This window comes from Cyprinodon variegatus, unplaced genomic scaffold, assembly GCF_000732505.1.
Source record: "Cyprinodon variegatus isolate N-32 unplaced genomic scaffold, C_variegatus-1.0 Scaffold43, whole genome shotgun sequence".
NCBI classification, from domain to species: Eukaryota; Metazoa; Chordata; class Actinopteri; order Cyprinodontiformes; family Cyprinodontidae; genus Cyprinodon; species Cyprinodon variegatus.
The window spans coordinates 375,000-395,854 of record NW_015150496.1 but is presented as its reverse complement, the minus strand read 5'-3'; the positions used below and the strand labels follow the sequence as shown (position 1 = coordinate 395,854).

Sequence of the window (20,855 nt, the reverse complement as noted above, 5' to 3'; positions counted from 1 at the left end):
TGTTGTTCAGCATGGGGGTGAGTAGAAGATGAAGGCTAATCATGTTTTGGGTGTACTATTCCTTTAATGTTAATCCTATTCTCTAAATTTCATGGTAGCTGTTTTTCAATTGTACAGAGTATTTGTCTCATCAGTGCTATTGTCTTATTTTTACACCAAAAGGACCTGGTATTTTATCAGGGGTTTGTAAATCCTTTTCAGAGGCACCAGAGATTTGCTCAGCAGTTTTTCAACCCCTCACAGTGGAACAATAAAACATTTTATGTATAAAACACCTATTTCTCTACCTGTTTAATAACTGGTACTTTAATTAATCCAATCTGCTGTGCAGTCTCATTTTACTTGCTGCTGTCATGAATTGGAGATACATATTTACCCTGTTATATAGATTTACAGACGTATAACAAATGCTGAAACTGTTCATATAAACAAATTAGTTCCTAAATTATTTGTATGAGTGGTTGAGGATAAAATGTCGCTTTCACCATTTTTCTCCTATTACAAATTTTTTCTCAGGTACGAAATTTTTTTTACGAGTGCTCCAGACAAAGTCTTGAGCAATCAGTTGGCTGTTGTCCAAGTTTTTATCCTGTTTTTTCACTAAATTACCACATTTGTTTTATCGATTTCATCAAGCCCTCCAGCATTATAGATTATGTAACTCTGCAATGATAAATTGAAATTTTTATTAGCTCATGACAGAACTGTCAGTCACAACACCTGCAGTTGGTATTTCAGTATCCAGGGGAAACTGGTCAAATTTTTTGTCATGTTGTCAAAAGAAAGAATAGTCAGTGAGCTTTATGTGAGAGCAAGCTACTACTGAAATAAAACCTGGAACAGAAAATGGATGGAAAATCCAAATAAAGTTCAGAGACTTGCTGCTTTTAAACTCCTCTAGCGGTACGACATGCATTCCTCCATGAATATGAGCTTCCAACTCCATGGAAGCTCTTTGGCTTTATTACATAACATGTGGAACATTTGGGTCTGTCTGACTTCATCAAATTAGATGAAGTGATGACAGATGTGGTCTAGAGATGTACAGTAAACATGTGCCTATATTAAAAGGAGATTTAGCAGAATGACATGTGTTGGTTAAGAATCAGAAATATTTTAATAATCCCAGAGGGAAATTACTTTAGTTACACGCTCCAGTTACAGTTTTAAATATATATATACACATCCAACTACACAATATAATAAATATAAAAATAAAAAAGAGATAAAAATATATTGACATATAGCTCTCCTGTGTATATATATATATATATATATATATATATATATATATATATATATATATATATGTATATATATACTGTATATGCATATATAAAACTAAATCCAAGTAAAATAAAAATCCAAGTAAAGTGATAAATCCAAGTAAAGTGATATGTGGCCTGAAAAAATAGTGCATAAATGTCAATTACAGGGGAATCACTTGAGGGAGGCGTTATAGAGATTGATGACCACAGGTAGGAATGACTTCCTGTGGCGCTCTGTGGTGCATCTGGGTAAGAGTCGTCTTCTGCTGAAGGAGCTCGTCTGATGGACTAGTGTGTCGTGGAGAGGATGTGAGTCATTGTCTAAGATGGACTGAAACCTGGACAGCATCCTCCTCTCTGCCACGATGGTCAGGGTGTCCAGCTGCTCCCCCACAACATCACCGGCCCTCCTGATCAGTTTTTTCAGTCTGTTGTTTTCAGCGACCCTCAGCCCACTGCCTCAGCATGTCACAGCAAAGAAGAGCGTGCTACAGTAGCAACAACTGACTCATAAAACATCTTCAGCATCGTCCCACAGATGTTAAAGGACTTCAGCCTCCTCAGGAAGAATAGTCGGCTTTGGCCCTTTTTGTAGACCGCCTCAGTGTTTCTAGTCCAGTCCAACTTATTGTTAAAGTAACTTATTGTTAAAGGTTGATTTACCTCCATCAGTAGTTTTCAGTGACTGTTTTCAGATCAAATTTCTTTTTATTTTAAGTTTTGTTATTATTTTTAATTTTATTTTTACTTCTGCAATCATGACATATACAGCTCTTGTGATTCATTTCACTGCTTGGCCTTTAATTCTGCTGCTCAGCTCTCAGTCAGCAGAACCTCCATCTCCAAAGTGATATAGTCACTATTCTTTGCTTCAATGCCATTTCTGTGAAGTAACAAGCGTGGGAAGTAGTACCCTGCTAGGACATTATTGGGGCGATAATTATGCAGATGCACATTTCTCTGTAGCACCTTCTTTTACAGTACATCAATGACGATTTAATAACCTGATATTAACACAGCAGGTTACACTATATTACAAGGTAACAAGAAAAAAATTATGGAGAATTTTACTAAGTGATGTGCTTCAAATTTCAGGCGGAAAATGTAAAGTCAGAGTTCTAAGATTTCCAACCGTTATTACCATCTAACTCATAGTAATTTCACAGACAGCAATCAATGAATGTGTTATATGTTAAAATGCTGTTAAAATGCTGTTAAAATGTAAAATTTTTATTACTAGGTGTATAACAGAAAACCAAACCTAGAAGACAGCAAACCAATCTTCTTTACTAAACTCTTATTTATGTGTAACTTGAGTTCCATTTTATATTTGTAGGTGGTGACCAATAATAAAAAATGTTACGTGCTAAACCAATGGTAATTACATTGTTACATAATCACATACAATTATAATAATTACATGCAAGTTATTATTTAGAAATCATATACCTTAATCTTAGGGTAAAGTTTTTCTTATTACCAAGTACTATAGTTCGGCTTGTTATGTTATTACTATGTTATTACATGATTATTGATGTACTGTAAAAGAAACCGTTACCTATTTCTCGGCATGCACGCTCACTTATGCACAGGCGGAATACATCATGTTTATGCGGATCATATTCATTTGAGTTCAAAAGTTTTTGTTGAATCTGATGTAGGGCATTCATAAGAGCACACGGTAGGAGAAAAGGTAAGAATATACTGTTACATGAGGCCCATTGGTAAAGGAACTGAGAAATCACAATTCCCGTTCACAATAATTTATTATGATGATTCCTTCTATTATTAGCTATCAATAAACCATGGTTATTTTTCTGGTATCCCAATATAAGAGACATGATTACTGTAATGAATGACTACACCTAGTTAAATGTTTGCGGTGCAGCTGGAAATGTTTACTTGCAACAAGTAGATCCTGAGTTATACTCCTAACCTTTCTGCATGGAGTGTGCATGTTCACCCAGTGTACACCAACTTCTTACAGTGCAAAATCATGACAGTAAGATTTTGAAATCATCCTTAGGTGTTAGTATGTATGTTTTTTTCCTTCCCCTACAGGTTGTACCCCACCTTTTGCTCAGTGGCTGCTAGAAAATAGGCACCAGCTTCTCTGTGACCCAGCAAGAATAAGCAAGTTTAAACAATAAAGGGATGGATTTTGCTTTCGGGTTCACATTAGATTATTAACTTTTATGCCCTGAAGCAACATGAACCTGTTGACTTTGTTTGCCTTGTTTTCATGTTGGCGTTCTATGCAGGCAGTAACAGTTCTCACTTTTCCACCCTTAACTTTTTATTTATTTATTTTTTTTGTAATGAGGTAAAATCTGCTTTTTGCTCTTAGAAGTAGATTTAAACGATTTTAGAAACTAGTAAAGACTAAATCCTTTGAAAGATGCCCAGATAAATCACGATGTGTCTTTTTTTTCATATGGTTTAATTTTAAGATGATTTATCTTGTTTTTCAGCATTGTACCAATGCTGACAACCACCCCATAGTGAACAGAAACAGCAGAAACTCAGCCCTCCATTGGCCTGATGTCTTTACTAATAGTATATTACTTATAATCTCATTCATAGAGCACAAAAATTTAGGAGCAAATTAGCTTTTATTTGTGCAACTTATATTATAACAGAGCAATGCTCACAATAAACTATTTCCTTTTAAGTTTGCAAGATGTAAATCAGCAGATAAAAGACATTTAATTACAAAACTGGCTTGTCGTTTCAGAAATGTTCTGGGGTAGAGTTGAATGCCCTGCATAAACGAGCTTAAATAACGTAAAGACACAGCAGCCTTCAGGCTTAAATTTAAAACTGGAACTGAGAAGAAAAGCAGATCAAACAGTGATGGAGAAGCTTTTCTACACATTATCATCAGGTGTCTGGGATTCTGCCTGTGCAGGAGACGCAGATGGCTTCAGCAGAAGAAGAAGGGCATCCACAGGAAGGATCGCATGGCTGCCCCGGCTGCCATGCCCGCCAGTATTCCCAGTGCAACGCTCTCTGCCACGCCATCAAACGGATCTCTCTGCACAATCACCTGGTGGGTTCCTTAAAGAAAACAGGACAGTGGCCATTTTGTAATAAATATCATTGCTATTATGTAGAAATTACGGTATATTTCTGAGGGTAAATTAAAACATAAAATCTACATTTAGTGAAGATAATAGCGTTTGTTTTGTTTTTCTTATTGTGGCAAGCTGGTTAGGTTTAGAAATTCTGGCTATTAAAAATAATATCTAAAGGGTTTCAGATCAAATAAAGCTGGTTAAGGGTAATAAGTTTTTTTTTTTACTTTTATTGAATCAACATTTTTTTTGTTATAATTCCAGGTCAGTGTGAAGTTAGGAAATTGAGCCAACATTGAACCTTTTGCATTTTTAATAACATGGTCATGTGCAGTTAAACTGAAAGAAGAGGTGTAGATATTGAAGATAAAAAGCTCCTTTTTGAACAACCTTTGATTCATTTTCAGCATTCAGTCCTGTTTTAATTTCACAACCACCTTTAATTATAATGATCTTCTGCCAGTCATCATGAACCGAACAGTTTGGAAATATACTTACAAGTAGAAATATAAAAAATTTGCCAATTTGTGGCTTTTAGTAAAATCCATAGTAAGAAGAAATGGAAAATTGGATTTTATCATTTAAATATACAAGTCAGGAAAAGAATACAGTGAAAGATTAACATGGTAAAAAGCGATTAGACAAAAAATTGGAAAGGATAAACAAATGTCCAACAATGAAACCAAACTACAAAATAATGTCATGTTACCAAGGAACCCTATACCTACAGTAAAGCATAGAGGTGGTTGCATTATGAGGAGATTTTTTTGTTAAAGTGGATGTATATTTGAACAACCCAATTTCAGAGACATAGACAGGTATCGGGTATTGCAGGCTAACAAAGAATCCAAACGACAGCCCATTCCTAAGTTTTCTATGCCAAAACAAGGTTTTGTTTTGGGTCCACTCTATAAAGCCTCAAACTCAACGCTATTTTTGAAATTTTTAATTGAAAAACTTCCTGGATGGGAAGCGAAACATCTTCAAACTTGGAAACAAATTCCAGTGGATTGTTTTTTAACTTTTTGGAATGACTGTAACCTGGATGATTGAGAATCTTCACCAGCAGATATTTGAACAAGTTGGTAAAACCACAAAAATACTTTCAAGATGAAGGCAGAATATAGGTTTTAGTGTCACTGTACATCTGAGTCTAAAGAGTGACAAATGTTTAAAAAAAAAAAAAAAAAGAAAAAGTGTGACAACAGTAAGCTAGAATTAAGAACTTCATCCAACAGTAGATCTGTGGGATCACCTGGAGGGAGCTTTGGACAAGATATGTCCCCAAAATCTTACATACATGGAAAACCTTTCAAAGGCTAAGTAGGAAAATGTCATCAAAGTGGGATAAAGGCCACTGCTGAAACTTAATCCAGTGTTACCCCAAAATATCACTTCAAGTGCACACTTAAGCAATCTGATTGTTACAGCCATCTTTAAGTGGAATTTTTCAGAATACACATCGAATAAAAGGTGTGAAAAACAAAAAGAATCATTATAACTTCCAGTAATGTGATGTATTATAAGGGAGGAGAACTTTTAGCTTAGCAAGTTAAGAGAGCCATTTAGTGATTAAACTACAGTTCACTGAGGTTTATTTCAATTCTCATTTTAGTGAAGATTTGGATGCTCTAACAGCCCTATTAAACAGGTTTCAGAGCACAATAAGCCTGACCGTTTTGTCTCCCATCAAACTTCCCTTCTGCTGTTGACTTCACTTGCAAATCAGGTGTGCCCACTTAAAACAATTTCTCTGTTCAAACTGCAAAAAAAAATGTGCATCTCTATAGCTGTTATTTGTGTTCAGCTTGGATAAAAAGTATCTGCTTTAGTCTTGTTTATGCAATTCTGATTTTAAAATTCGGCTTGCTGAGTCAAGTGGTCCACATTTGAATTTGATCACACAGGCAGCTGGTGTTTGAAGAAAACAGTGAGAATAAAGAGCGATGTTTGCAGGAAATATCAGGGTTCAAACTCATAAAAAAAACAGAAGAGGAGGCTTGTTCTCTGATTGTTTTTGTGTTTGCTGTCAGCATTCAGTTGAGTTTGTGAACTTCAGAGACACCCTTCCCCGGGCATAGGGCTTTGAAGCTCTGCAAAATAAACCTGGCAACTTTAAAAGGATGAGAATAAGCTTATTTGACATACCTGGTCCTGCTCCAGGTGTGATATAGACAGTGTGGTAGTTGCTGAGTGGGATAGCTTGATAAGAGTCATCATAGGGGTCATATGTGAACACCTGCACAGAGGAAAAACTCTGCTTTTAGCAATGAATTGCTAGATGAAGCTTCAGAATTGAAGATCAACATAAAGAACTTACTGGGTTTCTTCGGGTTTCAAGTAGAGTTAGTTTCCAGGCTCTGTCCGAGGAAAAATAAAAAGGAAAATTGAATGAAATGCTGATGAATGCTTTAATATCAAAAGCTAACTCGATAGGAACGATGTACTTACAGGCATTCATCTTCGCTGTTTGCACCTAAGTTGAGTGTTGAGCCATCTCTGAGATGAATGGTGATAAGGTTTTCCCTTGGAATACCCTCTGGTGGGCTAACTCCTACAGACACACAGCAAAGACTTTTATTTCCCTCTGTTCAGAGTCCAAGATGTTCTGCCAGGATTTACACTCATCCCAGTAGGTAAAGATATTCATGTTTGGTTACATATTCCTTTGATTTGTTAATGCTTCTGGGCAATAAATCTAAAGGTATTTTTTTTATTATTATTATTCAAATTAGACTAAATTTTTTTAGGATTCAAATTTGTTGAATGAGTTTGTGGGTTTGCCATATTTGATGGCGATAGCTACATGTCTTTCTCCTCCTACCCACTAGGAGGTGCACTAGCACCCTTAATTGTGCCGTTTGTCAGCCGGTCACCAGATCCATCACTTATCCAAAGCAGACAGAGAAGATATGTTAAGCTAGAAGTCTTTCATGGTATATTAATTCTTAAATCATAACTCCTGTCAGTGTTTCTATGCGACTTTATTCCCTTTTACAATTATCTTGCAAAACGTGTTTAGATCACTAGGGTTTAAATGCAAAGAACCATTTTCTCAGTTGGAATCTAAAAAGGTTGATTATAAAAGAGCAGTTAAATAATTTCACACTAAATGACTTGTAGAAAAAGCTGATAAACTTACAGTAACATGCCTGTGCCATGTTGCATTACCAGTTGACCTTTGGTTATCATTAGCAAATCGAACTTAGCAGTTCAGTAGGAACACGGTAACCTCCAGTTGGTTCAAATTGACATATGTCTTAACACAATGGTTATGTTTTAACAAAAAAGTCTTTTTAATGTGAAGATTAAACTCTCCGGGTACTCCAGCTTCCTCCCACAGTCCAAAAACATGATTGGATGGTTGGTTGGCTTCTCTAAATTCTCCTTAGGTGGGAGTGTGGTTGTATGGTTGTTTATCCTGTTTGTCTCTGTGTTGCCCTGCGATGGCGACCTGTTCAGGCTGGACCCTGCCTCTCACCCGACCACGACCCTGCTTGGGGTAAGCGTGATGGAAAATGGCTGGATGAAAATCATATTTTCATTGATCTGACAACACACGCCTATGTACAGCAGGGAGCAGTAATCACCTGTTGCTTGCAACCAGAGACAAGGGATCTGCTCATGCTTAGCAGATCACAAGCGATGCAGTTCATATGCTGACATTTTTGGAACATATATTTACATTGTCAAAGCAAAACCAACAACAAGATTTCGTGGTATGACTGTTTTTGACCATTTTTTCAACACAAAGACACATTTACAACTACATACATAAACATTACTTTATTTTGATCTTTTTGTTTACTATTTACTGCAAAGATATATTGCCAATAAAACCAAATTAGGATATTCAGCGTCCATCTAGGATATTTGACAAAACTGGCAATTGCCAAGTGTTCCCAAGTGGCATAAGCTGATTCCCAATTGGCATATACCATGTTTTTTAAAAGCGGCATGCCAGATGCCACTTTTGGCTCTTGCTGTCACTCCGACTTTAGGTTGATCTTTTTTTCATAGATAATGGCCATGCTAATTCTGCCTTGTTTATACACTGAGTGCTATTAAAAACTATTTTAAAAGTGGTAGAAATAAAAGCAATAACATCCAGACATCCAAAAACCGAGGAATACAGCAGAATCAAACTCAATTTAAATTCAGTTTATTTCTATAGCACCAATTAACAACGCATGTCATCTCAAGGCCCTTTCCAGTTCACCAGATCATCCAGTCAAATTGATTCAAAGTTTTTTATCTAAGGAAAACCAGCTGATTGCATTGAATCATTGACTCTAATGCAATCCACAGAAGCAGACATAGAAAAAGAAGCATAGATACAAAAGGCAACTGTCAACCAGCTCCACATTAGGCCCCGTCTAGACGAGCTCGGAGCCAAAAATGTGCTTTTTTTTAATGGTTACTCTGTTCGTTATATTCTTGTGACATACCTCCACATTCCAGGCCCGACCGCACATCAATACACGTCGCCTTGAGGCCAACACGTTGCTCTAGTTCTCGCCTGTTGTCACTCTTGTAGAAGCACAGACTGCCATCTATCCAAAGGTCGCACCAGTTTAGCTTCCAGCGTTTTAGGATAGCAGCTGGAGATCAAACACATGTCACAGTGAAATGTTAGTGCTTGTCAAGGATCTGATGTTGGCATAGTCCAAAAATTCTCACATTGCTTTTCCTGTTATAATATATTAAAATAATGAATTACCTTTAACGATACAACTAAGTCGTAGCATACCACTGGGATCAGTCCTCCCTTTAATTCTAGAGAGTGGAACTGATTGAAACATTTCATTATTAAAATATTTTGGTAAAATCCTTTTTTTCTTCATATTTATTTTATGATTAAAATAGTTGTTTGTGTAAAGACATCACTAAGTTATTCAGTCACCCCACAAAACACCTATTTAAAAATCTGATTATGTAATTGATGATAAATGAATCAAAAACCGGCTGCATGAGTTTGGACTCCCTTCAACTCATACTCTTATGTAATCCTGTTGATTTAAGTTCAGCATCAACAGTCTTCTTTGGCAAATGGCAAAATTAATTTTAACTTGACAATATTTGCAACTTGTCAACCAAACTATATACTGTTTTTTTTTTTTTTTTTTGAAAGAAAATCTGTCCTTGTCCCAACCCTACATCTTATTCTACACACATGGGTAATATAGGAGATTGTTGCCCAGTATACAGTAAACTGCTAACCTGACTCCGCCAGATGGATTTGCTTCGCATATCCATCTGGAAACCTTCCGTTGAAGTAATTTTGGGAAGGGGTGAAAATACTGGTTAGCTGATTGGCCTATGTTGGTGATAGACGGGCCAAATAAACCAATCAGATCAACGAAGCATATGACGTACTAACAGAGCGACGACGAAAACACAACCACAAGCCAGGCTACTCTTGCCGAAACCAGTCGGGAAAAGAGCAAAAACATCTTTTCCTCTGAGAAAAGCCTCCAGAGCAGTGTTTTGCTCTTCTTTCAGAGAAGAAATACTCTGTAATTCCGATAAAACTTGCTCGATAGCCACGCTAACGCTAGTTTCATCGGCTGAAGCCGCCATGTTCTTTAGACTGAACTGTTGCGCTTCTCGTTGCGTCACACCTCAACCCGCCTCAAAGCCAACTCTGATTGGTCGTTCGTTTGGTGAACGACTCCAAATTTTCTTTAACCGAGAGTCTCCAGACTGATCTGCGAGTGAAACCTTGAAAGCTCGCGAGATCGGGATGGTCTCACGAGGCTAGTAAACTGCAACCAAAACAAGGAAAGTCCTTCAGCTCCTTCATGATCAGGCTCTTAGCAGCCTCCCTCGCCTGTTTTCCATCTATTCATCACCTTTCCTGCCTTTTCTAATTGTTTGTAGTCTCATTGTTGTCCATATATTCTTTGGTTACTGATGGTAATGTTGAGGTACCTGTGCAGACTGAGATCCTTTCCCTCTAAGCAAACCATGTTTTTAACATCTATGGTCAGGGAAATCACACTGTGACTTTCATCCAATTCTCTAAGTTTCATGGCAGGTGTTTTTTTAAGTTGAGTTGTACAGGACATACATCATATCAGTGCTATTGCCTTATATTTACACCGTAAGGACCTGGTCTTTTATCAAGCAGTTCTTGTTGTTTTTACCCCTCACAGTAGAACAGTAAACCATTTCTTCGTGTAAAACTGCTATTTCGAAATAAGTTTCGAAATGTACACCTTTTTCTACCCTTGATCTGTTAGCCAATTAAAGACTTGGCCAAATACAATTAATAGGATTAGTAACTACTAAGGTTGGTGTTTCATAACTGGTACAGTTTGGGGTTTCTAGAATATTCTTGCTGTTTTCTGCTGAAGCACTGCTCAGATAATCGGAAGTAGTAACTTATAAATATACAGCTTGCAGAGCGGACAAATCGGAGGGGCTACAGTAGCTGATATTGATCAGTTAAAGATCAACATGTTTAACCTTTACCAAAGTAGAAAAAATACCCCCAACGTTTTTTTTTTTTATTATCATTAAACAGGTGATATTATAAGATTGTCTTCTAACAGATCTATAATATCAACTTCCCCTTTAATGTATCTTTTGGTCTAGATAATTATTGGATTGTTGCACTTTTGGCCCTCAAAATTGACCAGCATGTGTTAAAAATTTAGATGAAATGGAGAAGCTTTAAATGAAATATCCTGTGTTTACTTTTCATGCTGCTATAGTAACTAGCAGATAACCAGAAATGTACTCACTCTGTCTCCACAGCCAGCCGGACTTTAGGAGTGCCATGTTCTTGACTGCAGTCTGTTTTGTTGTTTTATTTTTATTATTATTCCAACAGAATCAAAAACAGGAAATTATTTTATTTCATGAGATTATACGATCTACAATCTGTTCTAGAACTCCGTGCCTGTGTCTGTTTATATTCGCTTTGGCTGGAAGATTATTCTGAGGCTGACTCACTGGATTAAGACGCCCTGCCCCTCTCATCCACTCTCCCCTTGCTCTTTCTGGGCTGAGTGTCCCGCTGACTCAGTTATTATTTCTGTTTTCATCAGAGTCTTTACGGCTACAAATAATCTCAGAAACATAAACTATTTGATTCATGTGCCTCTGATTTTTCTCATTTAAGGTACAACTAATTATACTAGTTAATCCCTGCTCTGAGATAGCAGCATGAGGATTAGCCTAATAGTCCCCAGGTCAGTTATAAGAGTCCCCACATGGTGGCTTTCCAGGTAAAAAGCAGTGACATGATTTCTGGCTATTGGCTAAAATAGTAACCCAAAATGTTTGTGAACATTTATTTTCTTTAGAAATAATATTTTCTAGAGCCTTTTCGGATTTATAGTCAGTATCTTCAGGAAAATTCTACTATTATTACTTTTCAGCGATGGTAGCTGAGGCGCCATACCGTGGAGAGACTTTTCCTTTCAGCAGGGATATGGAGGCGAGTCAGAGTTGATAAAACAGATAGATGGAAGTAAATCCAGTTTAATTCTGGAAGAAAACCTGTTAGAGGAAGCCCAAGACTAAAACAGGATGGACTTTCATCTTCTAGCAGAAAAAAACCCCCAAATGTGCAACTGAAATTACAACAGGATGGTTAAGACCAATGCAGAATCTGTGACTGAGTTTTAATTTGATGATCACAGATTTTACCCCTTAAATCTGACTGAGTTTGGGGTGTTTTACTACAAGAATAAGTAAAGTTGTCCAGCTAGTAGATATTAAATGCCGTAGAGACAAAACCTCAAAGAACCTGCAGCTGGACAAGTAGAAAAAGAATATTACTGACACTGGAGGGTTGAATAAAAATGCACAACATTCCTTTAAATTTCAACATAAAAAATATTGAAAACCATGCAAAATTAAAATTAATAGAGTAGTTTGTTGTTTTTTCCTGTAAAAATCAAATGGCTAAGATCTCAGATATCAAAAAGGAATTTTTGCAACACAAATTGTTTTATTACCTTTCACTCTATCTACGGTTTGTAACATAATCAGACCTTTGTAGTTTCTAATAAATTGCTTCTCCCTTCTTCTCCACTCAAAGGACTTCAGCTGATCTTCCTCCCAATATTTAGATCTCTCTATATACACTTCTATGTAAATATATGATAAAAATTAAACATGACAGTACATTTATTTGTTCATGATACCATGCTGCCATCTACTGGCAAGAAGTTGTATTATTAAGATGCTGACTCATAATTAAAAAGGGTTCTAAAGTGTTTTGTGGGGTAGTGAACCTAATTGAATTTCAAGTTGTGCTAATTAGAATTTTGATTTAGCTAACATGTTTAACTAAATATGTTTTTAATAAAATAAATTTTCAAAAAACTTGGTATGTTGCCTTAAACCTTAAAAGGAGCCATTCATAATGACATTATAGAAACACAAATTCAAAGGAGTTAGGATTTACGTGAAAAACTTGTTCCCTGTTCTATTCCATAACTAGGACGGAGTATTTGGGCCAGGCTAGAGTTTATTTCTTCTTCTATTTTGAGAATAAAGTTGTAACATTAAGAGAATCAGGGGCGTCGTATAGTTAGGAAGATTCTAAGGGCCCTTGAGTGAGGGGGGGCCCCAAAAGAAGAAGAAAAGATATGTCCCGCTATACTTTTCAAATATAAAAAGAAAATCCCATAGTGAAATAAATTATTTTTATGTTCTCCCTCATTTTTAAGCAGTAAACAGCAAAAAAAAGCATGAATATATTGACCAGTCCTACATCGCATCAGTTCTCCCGGGCGTGCCTCATTTTGAATGAAAAGTGATAATGAATGAAACAAATCAATGCATCTTTATAGCTGTTTGTTGAGATAGGCTCGGTGTATGCACCCTGATGCTCTAGCTCTCCGGTTCTTTTCCCTGAAAAGAGATCACTCGGGACAAACTCTTTAAAAAACTCTTCATAACTTATATGTAATAAATAACCAGGAGACATGACAACAGATTCTGATAGAAATTGTAATCTTACTCAGATCAGAGAAATTGCTTAGAGTTTACAGAATGGCAGCTGCTCACCTCTCAGAAAGTGTCCCTGATCAACAGTTAAATAAGGCATTTTATACATCTCCAGTCTGCCACATCATCACATCATTACATCATACACATTAGCAGATGATTAGACATCCATGGCTCCAGCCTTATGAAAATATTATACTTCGTTCTTAGCTGAAGGACACTGCTCTCATTCCATTTCCAAATCTTTGCCACATGCAGAATGAAGATTGTAACTGTACATCCAAATAGAGGAACTGTCTTACTTAGATTAAAACATCAGTTCTGATACTGCAACAGGCAGCCAATACCAAGGTGTAATAAACTCACACATCTTCAATGATAATTGTCCTAACAAGTTTAAAAGCTTACATACATTTTTTTTTTTTGGTGGGGCCAAATATCAATGTCTTTTCATGGGGCCACAAGTTCTCTTACGAGAATAAGTCCTAAAATTACGAGACACAAGTTGTATTTATGACAAGTCTTGCAAGAAGCACTTTCCTCCCTAAAATATGGAATGTGGAGCACAGAGGCGTAGCCAGAAAATTTTTATAAGGGTGGCCAGGCAATAACTTTTTTCTGAGAATTCTGACTTTAATCTCAGAATTCTGACTTTAATCTCAGAATTCTGACTTCAAACTCAGAATTCTGACTTTAATCTCAGAATTTTGGATCTTAATGTAGGTGGGCACCATGAAGGAAGAGATGTGGGAGCACTCAGCTTCACTGACAGAGATGCGAGTTGTTTGAGAGGGCCAGTAACACATTAGTGGAAAATGACGGAATTAGGAGACTTTTTACGTGTCTGAGGGTCACCGGTGATGCTATTTCATTAATGGAAGAGCAGAAGGTGATTAAAACAAGAGAGTTAGTTTCTAAAACAGACATGGCTACAGGTTGATGCTAACATGTTTGTTAGCTGTCAGAGTTCTGAGACTAAAGTCAAAATTTTGACTTTAATCTCAGAATTCTGACTATTTTCCCATATTAAACTTAAATAACTTTTAAAAATCTTTTTTTTTTTCAGTGGCCCTAATCCTCTTCCCTTTGGCCCTAATACTCCATCATACATAACAGTTTATTTTTTTTTCCTCATCTCAATGTTTTTAGAAAAGGAGTCATTTAAACAACGTCACTTCCGCTGGAGTGGGCGTGTCTTAATCTGTCAAACTAACCGAAGAAAAACAAAAACAAACCGAAGGCTGTGAGGCTCGGTGGACGGTGAGTGGGCCGATTACTAACCTAAACGTTTCTGGACGATATAATCAGTGCATATGTCCCAGAAACTGTGTGAACCTCAGTAGCCACCGATATGTTTCCCCCTTTATCAGCCTGGAGATAAGAGAAAACCACCAAAGTACTGAGTGTGCCGATGCGCTTTGTCTTCGCATGTTGCAGTTTTTATGGCCTGTTTCCTTCTAGAAACAGCCGAATGTTCTGCTCTGGGCTTTTCCGTTTTCACTCTTGGTTGTATTTGTTACAAACAGCCTTATTTAGTCTGCCTCCGTCCTCCAAATCCCAACAGCCTCTGCTTGGCTGAATTGAGACGAATTCGCCAAACTCTGCAGAAAAAACGACAATTTAATTTAAAATTGCTTTTCACCAATAAATTTAAAAGAGCGCAATGAATATTTTACCTTACTTTAGATTAACCATATCAGATGTATTTTTCGGTCTTATTTATTTGTCGATGCTTGCTATTGTTTTATGAAAAAGGAAGAAAAATATTTGAAATATATACAATACCAGTGCCCCTCTTTAGAGGGCAGCAGAGAGCGATGTTTAAAGTTTAACTTTTACTGTGAAAAGTAACTTTGAGGAAATCTGTGTGTGTTTAACAAAATAATCAATACATTTTTGTTTTCCTTTTAAAGATAAGCATGTATCTGTTAGTACATTACAATGTCAGTAAAGTTTATTTTTTTTAAAGATATTCAAACAGCATAGCCAATTACCATAAGGTAAGAATCTAGAAAGAAATCACCCATGCATTTATGTTTAGTAGAATTGATTACTGCAACAGTGTCTTCATAGGTTTGCCTATAAAGTCCATCAGACAGCTGTAGCTGATCCAAATGGCTGCTACCAGTGTTCTCACTAGAATAAAGAAAGCAGAGAACATCAGCCTGGTTCTGAAGTCGCTGGTGAAGATTCCCAGTCATCCAGGTCATAGTCATTCCAAAAAAGTAAAAAAAAAAAAAAACAATCCACTGGACTTTGTGCCCAAGTTTGAAGATGTTTTGCTTCCCATCCAGGAAGCTTTTTCAATCAATTGACATTTTGAATTAAAAAAAAGCTTCCTGGATGGAAAGCAAAACAAATAAAAACTTGGAAACAAAGTCTAGTGGATTGTTTTTAACTTTTTTTTTTGAAGTTCTGAAGTCCTTCCACTGGCTCCCTGTAGCTCAGTCCTTCTACTAGTACTAGTCTACTAGTCTATAAATCACCGAATGGATCATCAACTAAATATAGCAGATTTGTTGTCAGTGGATCAACTTCCCAGACCACTTAGGTCTTTTAGTTCCAGTCTACTCTGTACACCCAGAACTAGAACCAAACATAGAGAAGCAGCATTTAGTTCCTATGCTCCATTTATCTGGGAAAAAAACTTCTATTGGAATGTAAAAGAGCTGAAAGCCTGAGTTCTTTTAAATCAAAGTTAAAATCCCATTTGTTTAGAGCTGCCTTTGACTCTTAACTGAGGTATCATTATTTTGTGATCTGACTGTTTTATTTGACCTACTTTCCGTTTTTTTTTCACTTGCTTTTATTTTGCTGCTGTTTTTCAGTTTAATTCACGTAAAGCATTTAGATTTTTATTTTTACTGAATTGTGCTTTACAAAAAAAAGCGTGCCTTGGTTTATTAGAGAACCCTACCTAGAAGTGATTGCAGTAGAACTCAATTAGGTCAAAGTAATAAATCACAGAAAACCAGTTGTCAAAATAAGCTGATTTTTAGTGTGTGTGTTCTTAAAACATATCTACTATAGAACTCCTAACGTTCTGTTTTTGTTTGTCATTATGCTTTGCCACCCTGAAATTAATGGTGTCCTGACTGAAAACGTCCTTAATGTGCCCCTGCTTTTTAAAAGGGAGCAGGCTGTTTAACTCCATATACATTCTTTTGTCTTTTGTTTTTAGCTACGGCGAGTGCACAGATGTTACTTTAACTTTTTGTTGTCATTTAATACAGGCTTCAAATAATCTAATGTGCAGCTCATTTGATCTGTGTTTTCTTTATCATCATATATAATGAGCCCAACTGCATCCATTTTCATTTGAACCTTAAAAATAAACCTGTATCTTGATTTTTGTTTGTTTTTTCCCCTCTCTTTTTGTTCCTCTTAGCAAGGATGGGAACTGGAATTTGCTGAGCTGTTGAAAACATTCTTTCCTCTGATCTACATCTGAGGTAAGGAGCAGGGGGTCTTCAGGAAGCAGGGTTCTCCAGGATGGAGGTCATGGCACGTGTTCTTCGCCATCCATTTAACCCACATGGCTCAAAATTAGCTGCTGTTGAATCACATTTTACAAAGTGGATTTAAACACAACTTTGTGTCCACATCAGAGGTCTGCAATCATCACTCACCTTCACTCTCCCCCTCTGTATATCTTATGCTACGTTCACACCGGACGCAGCAGGCGCAGCAGAAGCAGCGAGTTTACATGCAAAGTCAATGGTTGACGCGCGTCAAGGCGCAGCAAAAGTTCCCGCAGCGCGTTTTGAGCAGCAGGCGCAGCGCGTCTGAGCAGCTGAAGCAGTGTGTCGGAAGCGTTAAGCATCTGATGCGCCGCAAACGTGCTGCTGCTCGGGATGAAAATTTTTAACTTTTGCTGCTCGACGCGCCGCGTCAACCAATCAGAGAAGCTGATCTGGGAGCTGGCAGGGAGACAGACACAGCGCTGATGACACAGAGCGCTGTGATCACTCCTCTGAAACAGTTTATTGACGCATACATTTACATAAAATGCAGAAATCTGCCGGCAGAATATGTTCGCNCGAGATGGAAAATTTTAACTTTTGCTGCTCGACGCGCCGCATCAACCAATCAGAGAAGCTGATCTGGGAGCTGGCAGGGAGAGAGACACATCGCTGATGACACAGAGCGCTGTGATCACTCCTCTGAAACAGTTTATTGACACATAAATTAACTTAAAATGCAGAAATCTGCCGGCAGAAAATGTTCGCTTTTATTATCCTGGTGCCTGCAGTTTGGATTATTTTGATAAAAACCACCTATCAGCCGCCGCGGTGAACCGCGAGGAGGCAACCCGGCCAGAGGCTGCTGTTGAATGGGATTCCTACTGACAGCGCACCGCTGGTATGTGGGGGTCTGAGCGCCTCCGACAGATATAATATTAGAAGGCAGGATGGTAATCTGGATGAACTGACTGCACTGATTAAGTTTTCAGGTGGATTTTACCACATAAAAACATATTAAAACTACTTTATTTCCACTGATCACAGCAAATATAGCTGCAAGTCAAAGAAAGGATAGAGTAGCTCTGCCCAACGCGCGTCAGACCCACTTTTTCACCGCGCAGCCAGAGCAGCAAAGCTGGTTTAGCCGTGCGTCAGAACTAACAGGTACAAGCAGCGAAAATGAAGCAGCGGAGGCGATTTTGCTGCTTCTGCTGCGTCCGCTGTGAAAGCAGCATTAAGGTTTCATCAGGACAATAGGTGACCCATGTGTGGCTGGTCAAAGGTCATCAGGAAATTGCAGTCTAAGCAAAGATTCTGTGCTGTCATGAATGCTGCACAAAAAATAATGATTAAAAAAAAATTATCAAGATAAATATGTCCACAGGGTTGCTAAACTGATGGTAGTCATATATTATAAAATTAAATATTTCACCTGCTTTGTTTTCCTATTGTTGTAAAGGGCTGTGGTTGTTTAGCTGAGCAGCTCCAGTGTTTCCTCCTTTATACTGTGTGCAGGCACCGTGCACAACCTTTTGTGTCAGTTTATAATAACTTTAAAGGAAAGCCGTTGGTGCTCTTCTAACCCTGAGGACGTTTCAGCAGGCAAATCTGCAGGGAAACAGATGATAAAGCCCTCATTGTTGTGTTGGTGCAAAGGCACCTCTAAGCTATGACAGAGCCTGACAGATCAAAATATAAGCTATATTTAGGGTTTTTAAAGTTTAAAAATTATTAATTATTGCTGGAATGTATTAAAAATATAGTATTTTATTATTTTCATATTGATATTTCTGTGATTTATTAAATATATAACAGTATTTGGACTTTTTAAATGTATTGCAGGGTTTCAGTTCCCACAAACCAGCTGCTTTGCTTTAATGATTCTCCTCCTGAAAGATGCAGTAGGAGATCTTTTCTGACGCATTTTTTACCATGTGGCTTAAAGATCTCCCCATAGCCGCTTAGCAAGCAGTGAAATAGAAGGTCTGGAGGTGAAACTGAAATAAATACAGTGAGAAATTAATGTATACCTCAACCAATCACAAAAGACGGTCCGTTGTACACGATTGGTTCCTGACACGTCAATCATGGTCATCTGCTTGTCCCTCCCCCCTGTGCCCGTACCCTGACACATGAACAAATCTACCCCCCAATGCTTGTGCAAGACGCCATGGCTGGAAGCTAGCCACTGTTATGCTACGTTCACACCTAAAGCAGCAGGAGCAGCAAAAACTCGCGTTCTGCTTCATTTTTGATACTTGTACAACTTTAGTTCTGATTCGCGGCTGAAGCATCTTTGCTGCCCTGGCTGTGCGGTGGAAAAAGTGGGTCTAATGCGCGTTGGGTGGAGCTACCCCATCCTTTCTTTGCCTCTAACAATGGCAGCTACTGTATATCTGCTGTGATCAGTGGGTAAAAAGTAGTTTGAATCTGTTTTGAAGTGAGAAAGTCCACCTGAAAACATGGTCTGTGCAGTCAGTTCATCCAGATTACCAATCAACAGCAGACTCTGGCCCGGTCGTCTTGTTGCGGTTTGCTGCGGTTTGCTGCGGCGGCTGGAAGGCATCTGCGGAGGCCAACTGGGGTTCAAGGAGACAGAAGCAGAGACACAAAAAGCAGCTGTATTTGCCTTATGTGCTTGGTAATTTTAAAACATGAAACATGAACTTTGTGCATCCTTTATCACTATTTAAAGTCAGAATTTTGTGTGTTTGTGTTAAAGCTCTGAAACGAAAACTTATGAAACTTTTTCTTGTTAAGTTTCCTTGTTGAGTTTGAGAGCTTCAGATCAGGACAAAATAAATTCTTGGTTGACATCATGTCTAACCTTCAAACATCACAAAAAAAACGACAGCAGACTTTAGCTGCACTTACTGGGTAATTATATCCAAGGAGAATTCCCATTTTTATCTTTTCTGGATGCGTTTGAAGCTGCTGAGCCATGGATTCCTCTGATGAAGAGGAGGAGCGCACCTTCATCCGGGTCCTCAGTGAGAAGTATAACCCAGAGAACTTCCCCTATGGCCAAGGTGTGGTGGTTCTGCCCAGCCCTCCAGGATCCCCTGTTAAAGGTAACGGAAAAGGCCTTAATATTTTATACCTGATTGAAAGTTCTACATGAACCAACTTTTGTTTTCCTTGGTTACAGACCGTCTGTTCTTGCCCAACTTTCTGGTTCTGAATGACTGTGGGATCAGTAAAGCTGGCGACAGGTCTGATATTGAAGCTTTCTGTGCTCATGTGCTAGAACTGGATTTGGCCTACAATCAGTTAAATGACTGGGGAGAGGTGAGTCTGCTTCAACACATTCTAAACCCCTTACGAATAAAAATAGTACGTTTTCCCAGTAACTAACAGAGGGCTTTCTCAAAACCTGCCAGTCATCTTTCCTGAACTGACAGGGAACTCTCCCGAAACTTCTATGGAGCCATTAAGGAGCTTTCCGAAAAAAGAAAATTAAAAACAACCCACTGGACTTTGTTTGCCAAGTTTGAAGATGTTTCGCTTCCCATCCAGGAAGCTTTTGCAATTAAAAATGTCAGGAGTAGCGTTGTGTTTGAGGATGAATTTGCATGTTTTCAAAACAAAAATAAGGTTTTGTTGGGCTACTATATAAAACCTGAAACTCATTCATTAATATCTTCAAAGCCAAAGCAGCACAAACGAAAATGTTTGCTTCACAAACCAGCACAAACGGAGCTAAGTTAATCGACACCCATTTCGTTCGATGACCTCTAGAAATATTTCTTTATATCTTTAAAACGATAGCGGCACAAACAGAAATTTTTGCTGCACAAACGTTTGACACTAATTTTGTCTGATTTGAAGGAGGTGAGGGGGCCAACTTCACTCAGGTGAAACTCACCCCTCCTATAGGGAGGGTGGGGGGTCGGGGCAAGGTGTCAAGGCTGTGCTTCCATTAAATGCGCTTCCCTTATATGTTAAGACTTGTTTCCAATTTATATTTTAAAACCACAGGAAGGCTAAATTAGCATTTCTGAGTTAATACTCGAGAGCTTTTGAGCTGTCTGTCATTAAAAACATGCTGGATTTGGAAAAGTTAACAGGCCTTTCGAAATGATTCC

General features: G+C 37.9%; 2 protein-coding genes across 3 annotated transcripts in view; one reads left to right on the top strand and one right to left on the bottom strand.

Annotated features, from left to right (window-relative positions):
- Positions 1 to 3,871: 3,871 nt before the first annotated feature.
- LOC107081869 (pleckstrin homology domain-containing family B member 1-like) lies at positions 3,872 to 11,251 on the bottom strand. Its single transcript, XM_015370210.1, has 6 exons — positions 11,089 to 11,251; positions 8,791 to 8,943; positions 6,794 to 6,896; positions 6,663 to 6,702; positions 6,491 to 6,581; positions 3,872 to 4,325 (listed from the first exon to the last, which is right to left on the bottom strand). The coding sequence occupies exons 1-6, from the start codon at positions 11,123 to 11,125 to the stop codon at positions 4,192 to 4,194; spliced, it is 558 nt and encodes a 185-aa protein (XP_015225696.1). The 5' UTR covers positions 11,126 to 11,251; the 3' UTR covers positions 3,872 to 4,191.
- A 3,249-nt stretch (positions 11,252 to 14,500) lies between these two features.
- The window catches only part of tbcel (tubulin folding cofactor E-like), a 20,654-nt gene continuing 14,299 nt past the window's right edge, over positions 14,501 to 20,855 (top strand). Inside the window, exons 1-4 of one of the 2 annotated variants that reach the window (XM_015370207.1) lie at positions 14,501 to 14,566; positions 16,695 to 16,758; positions 19,702 to 19,841; positions 19,919 to 20,058. In XM_015370207.1, coding sequence (XP_015225693.1) covers positions 19,712 to 19,841; positions 19,919 to 20,058 — 270 coding nt within the window. In that variant the 5' untranslated portion in view covers positions 14,501 to 14,566; positions 16,695 to 16,758; positions 19,702 to 19,711. The remainder of the gene's footprint in view (positions 14,567 to 16,694; positions 16,759 to 19,701; positions 19,842 to 19,918; positions 20,059 to 20,855) is intronic. The other variant, XM_015370208.1, reaches the window with a different exon arrangement.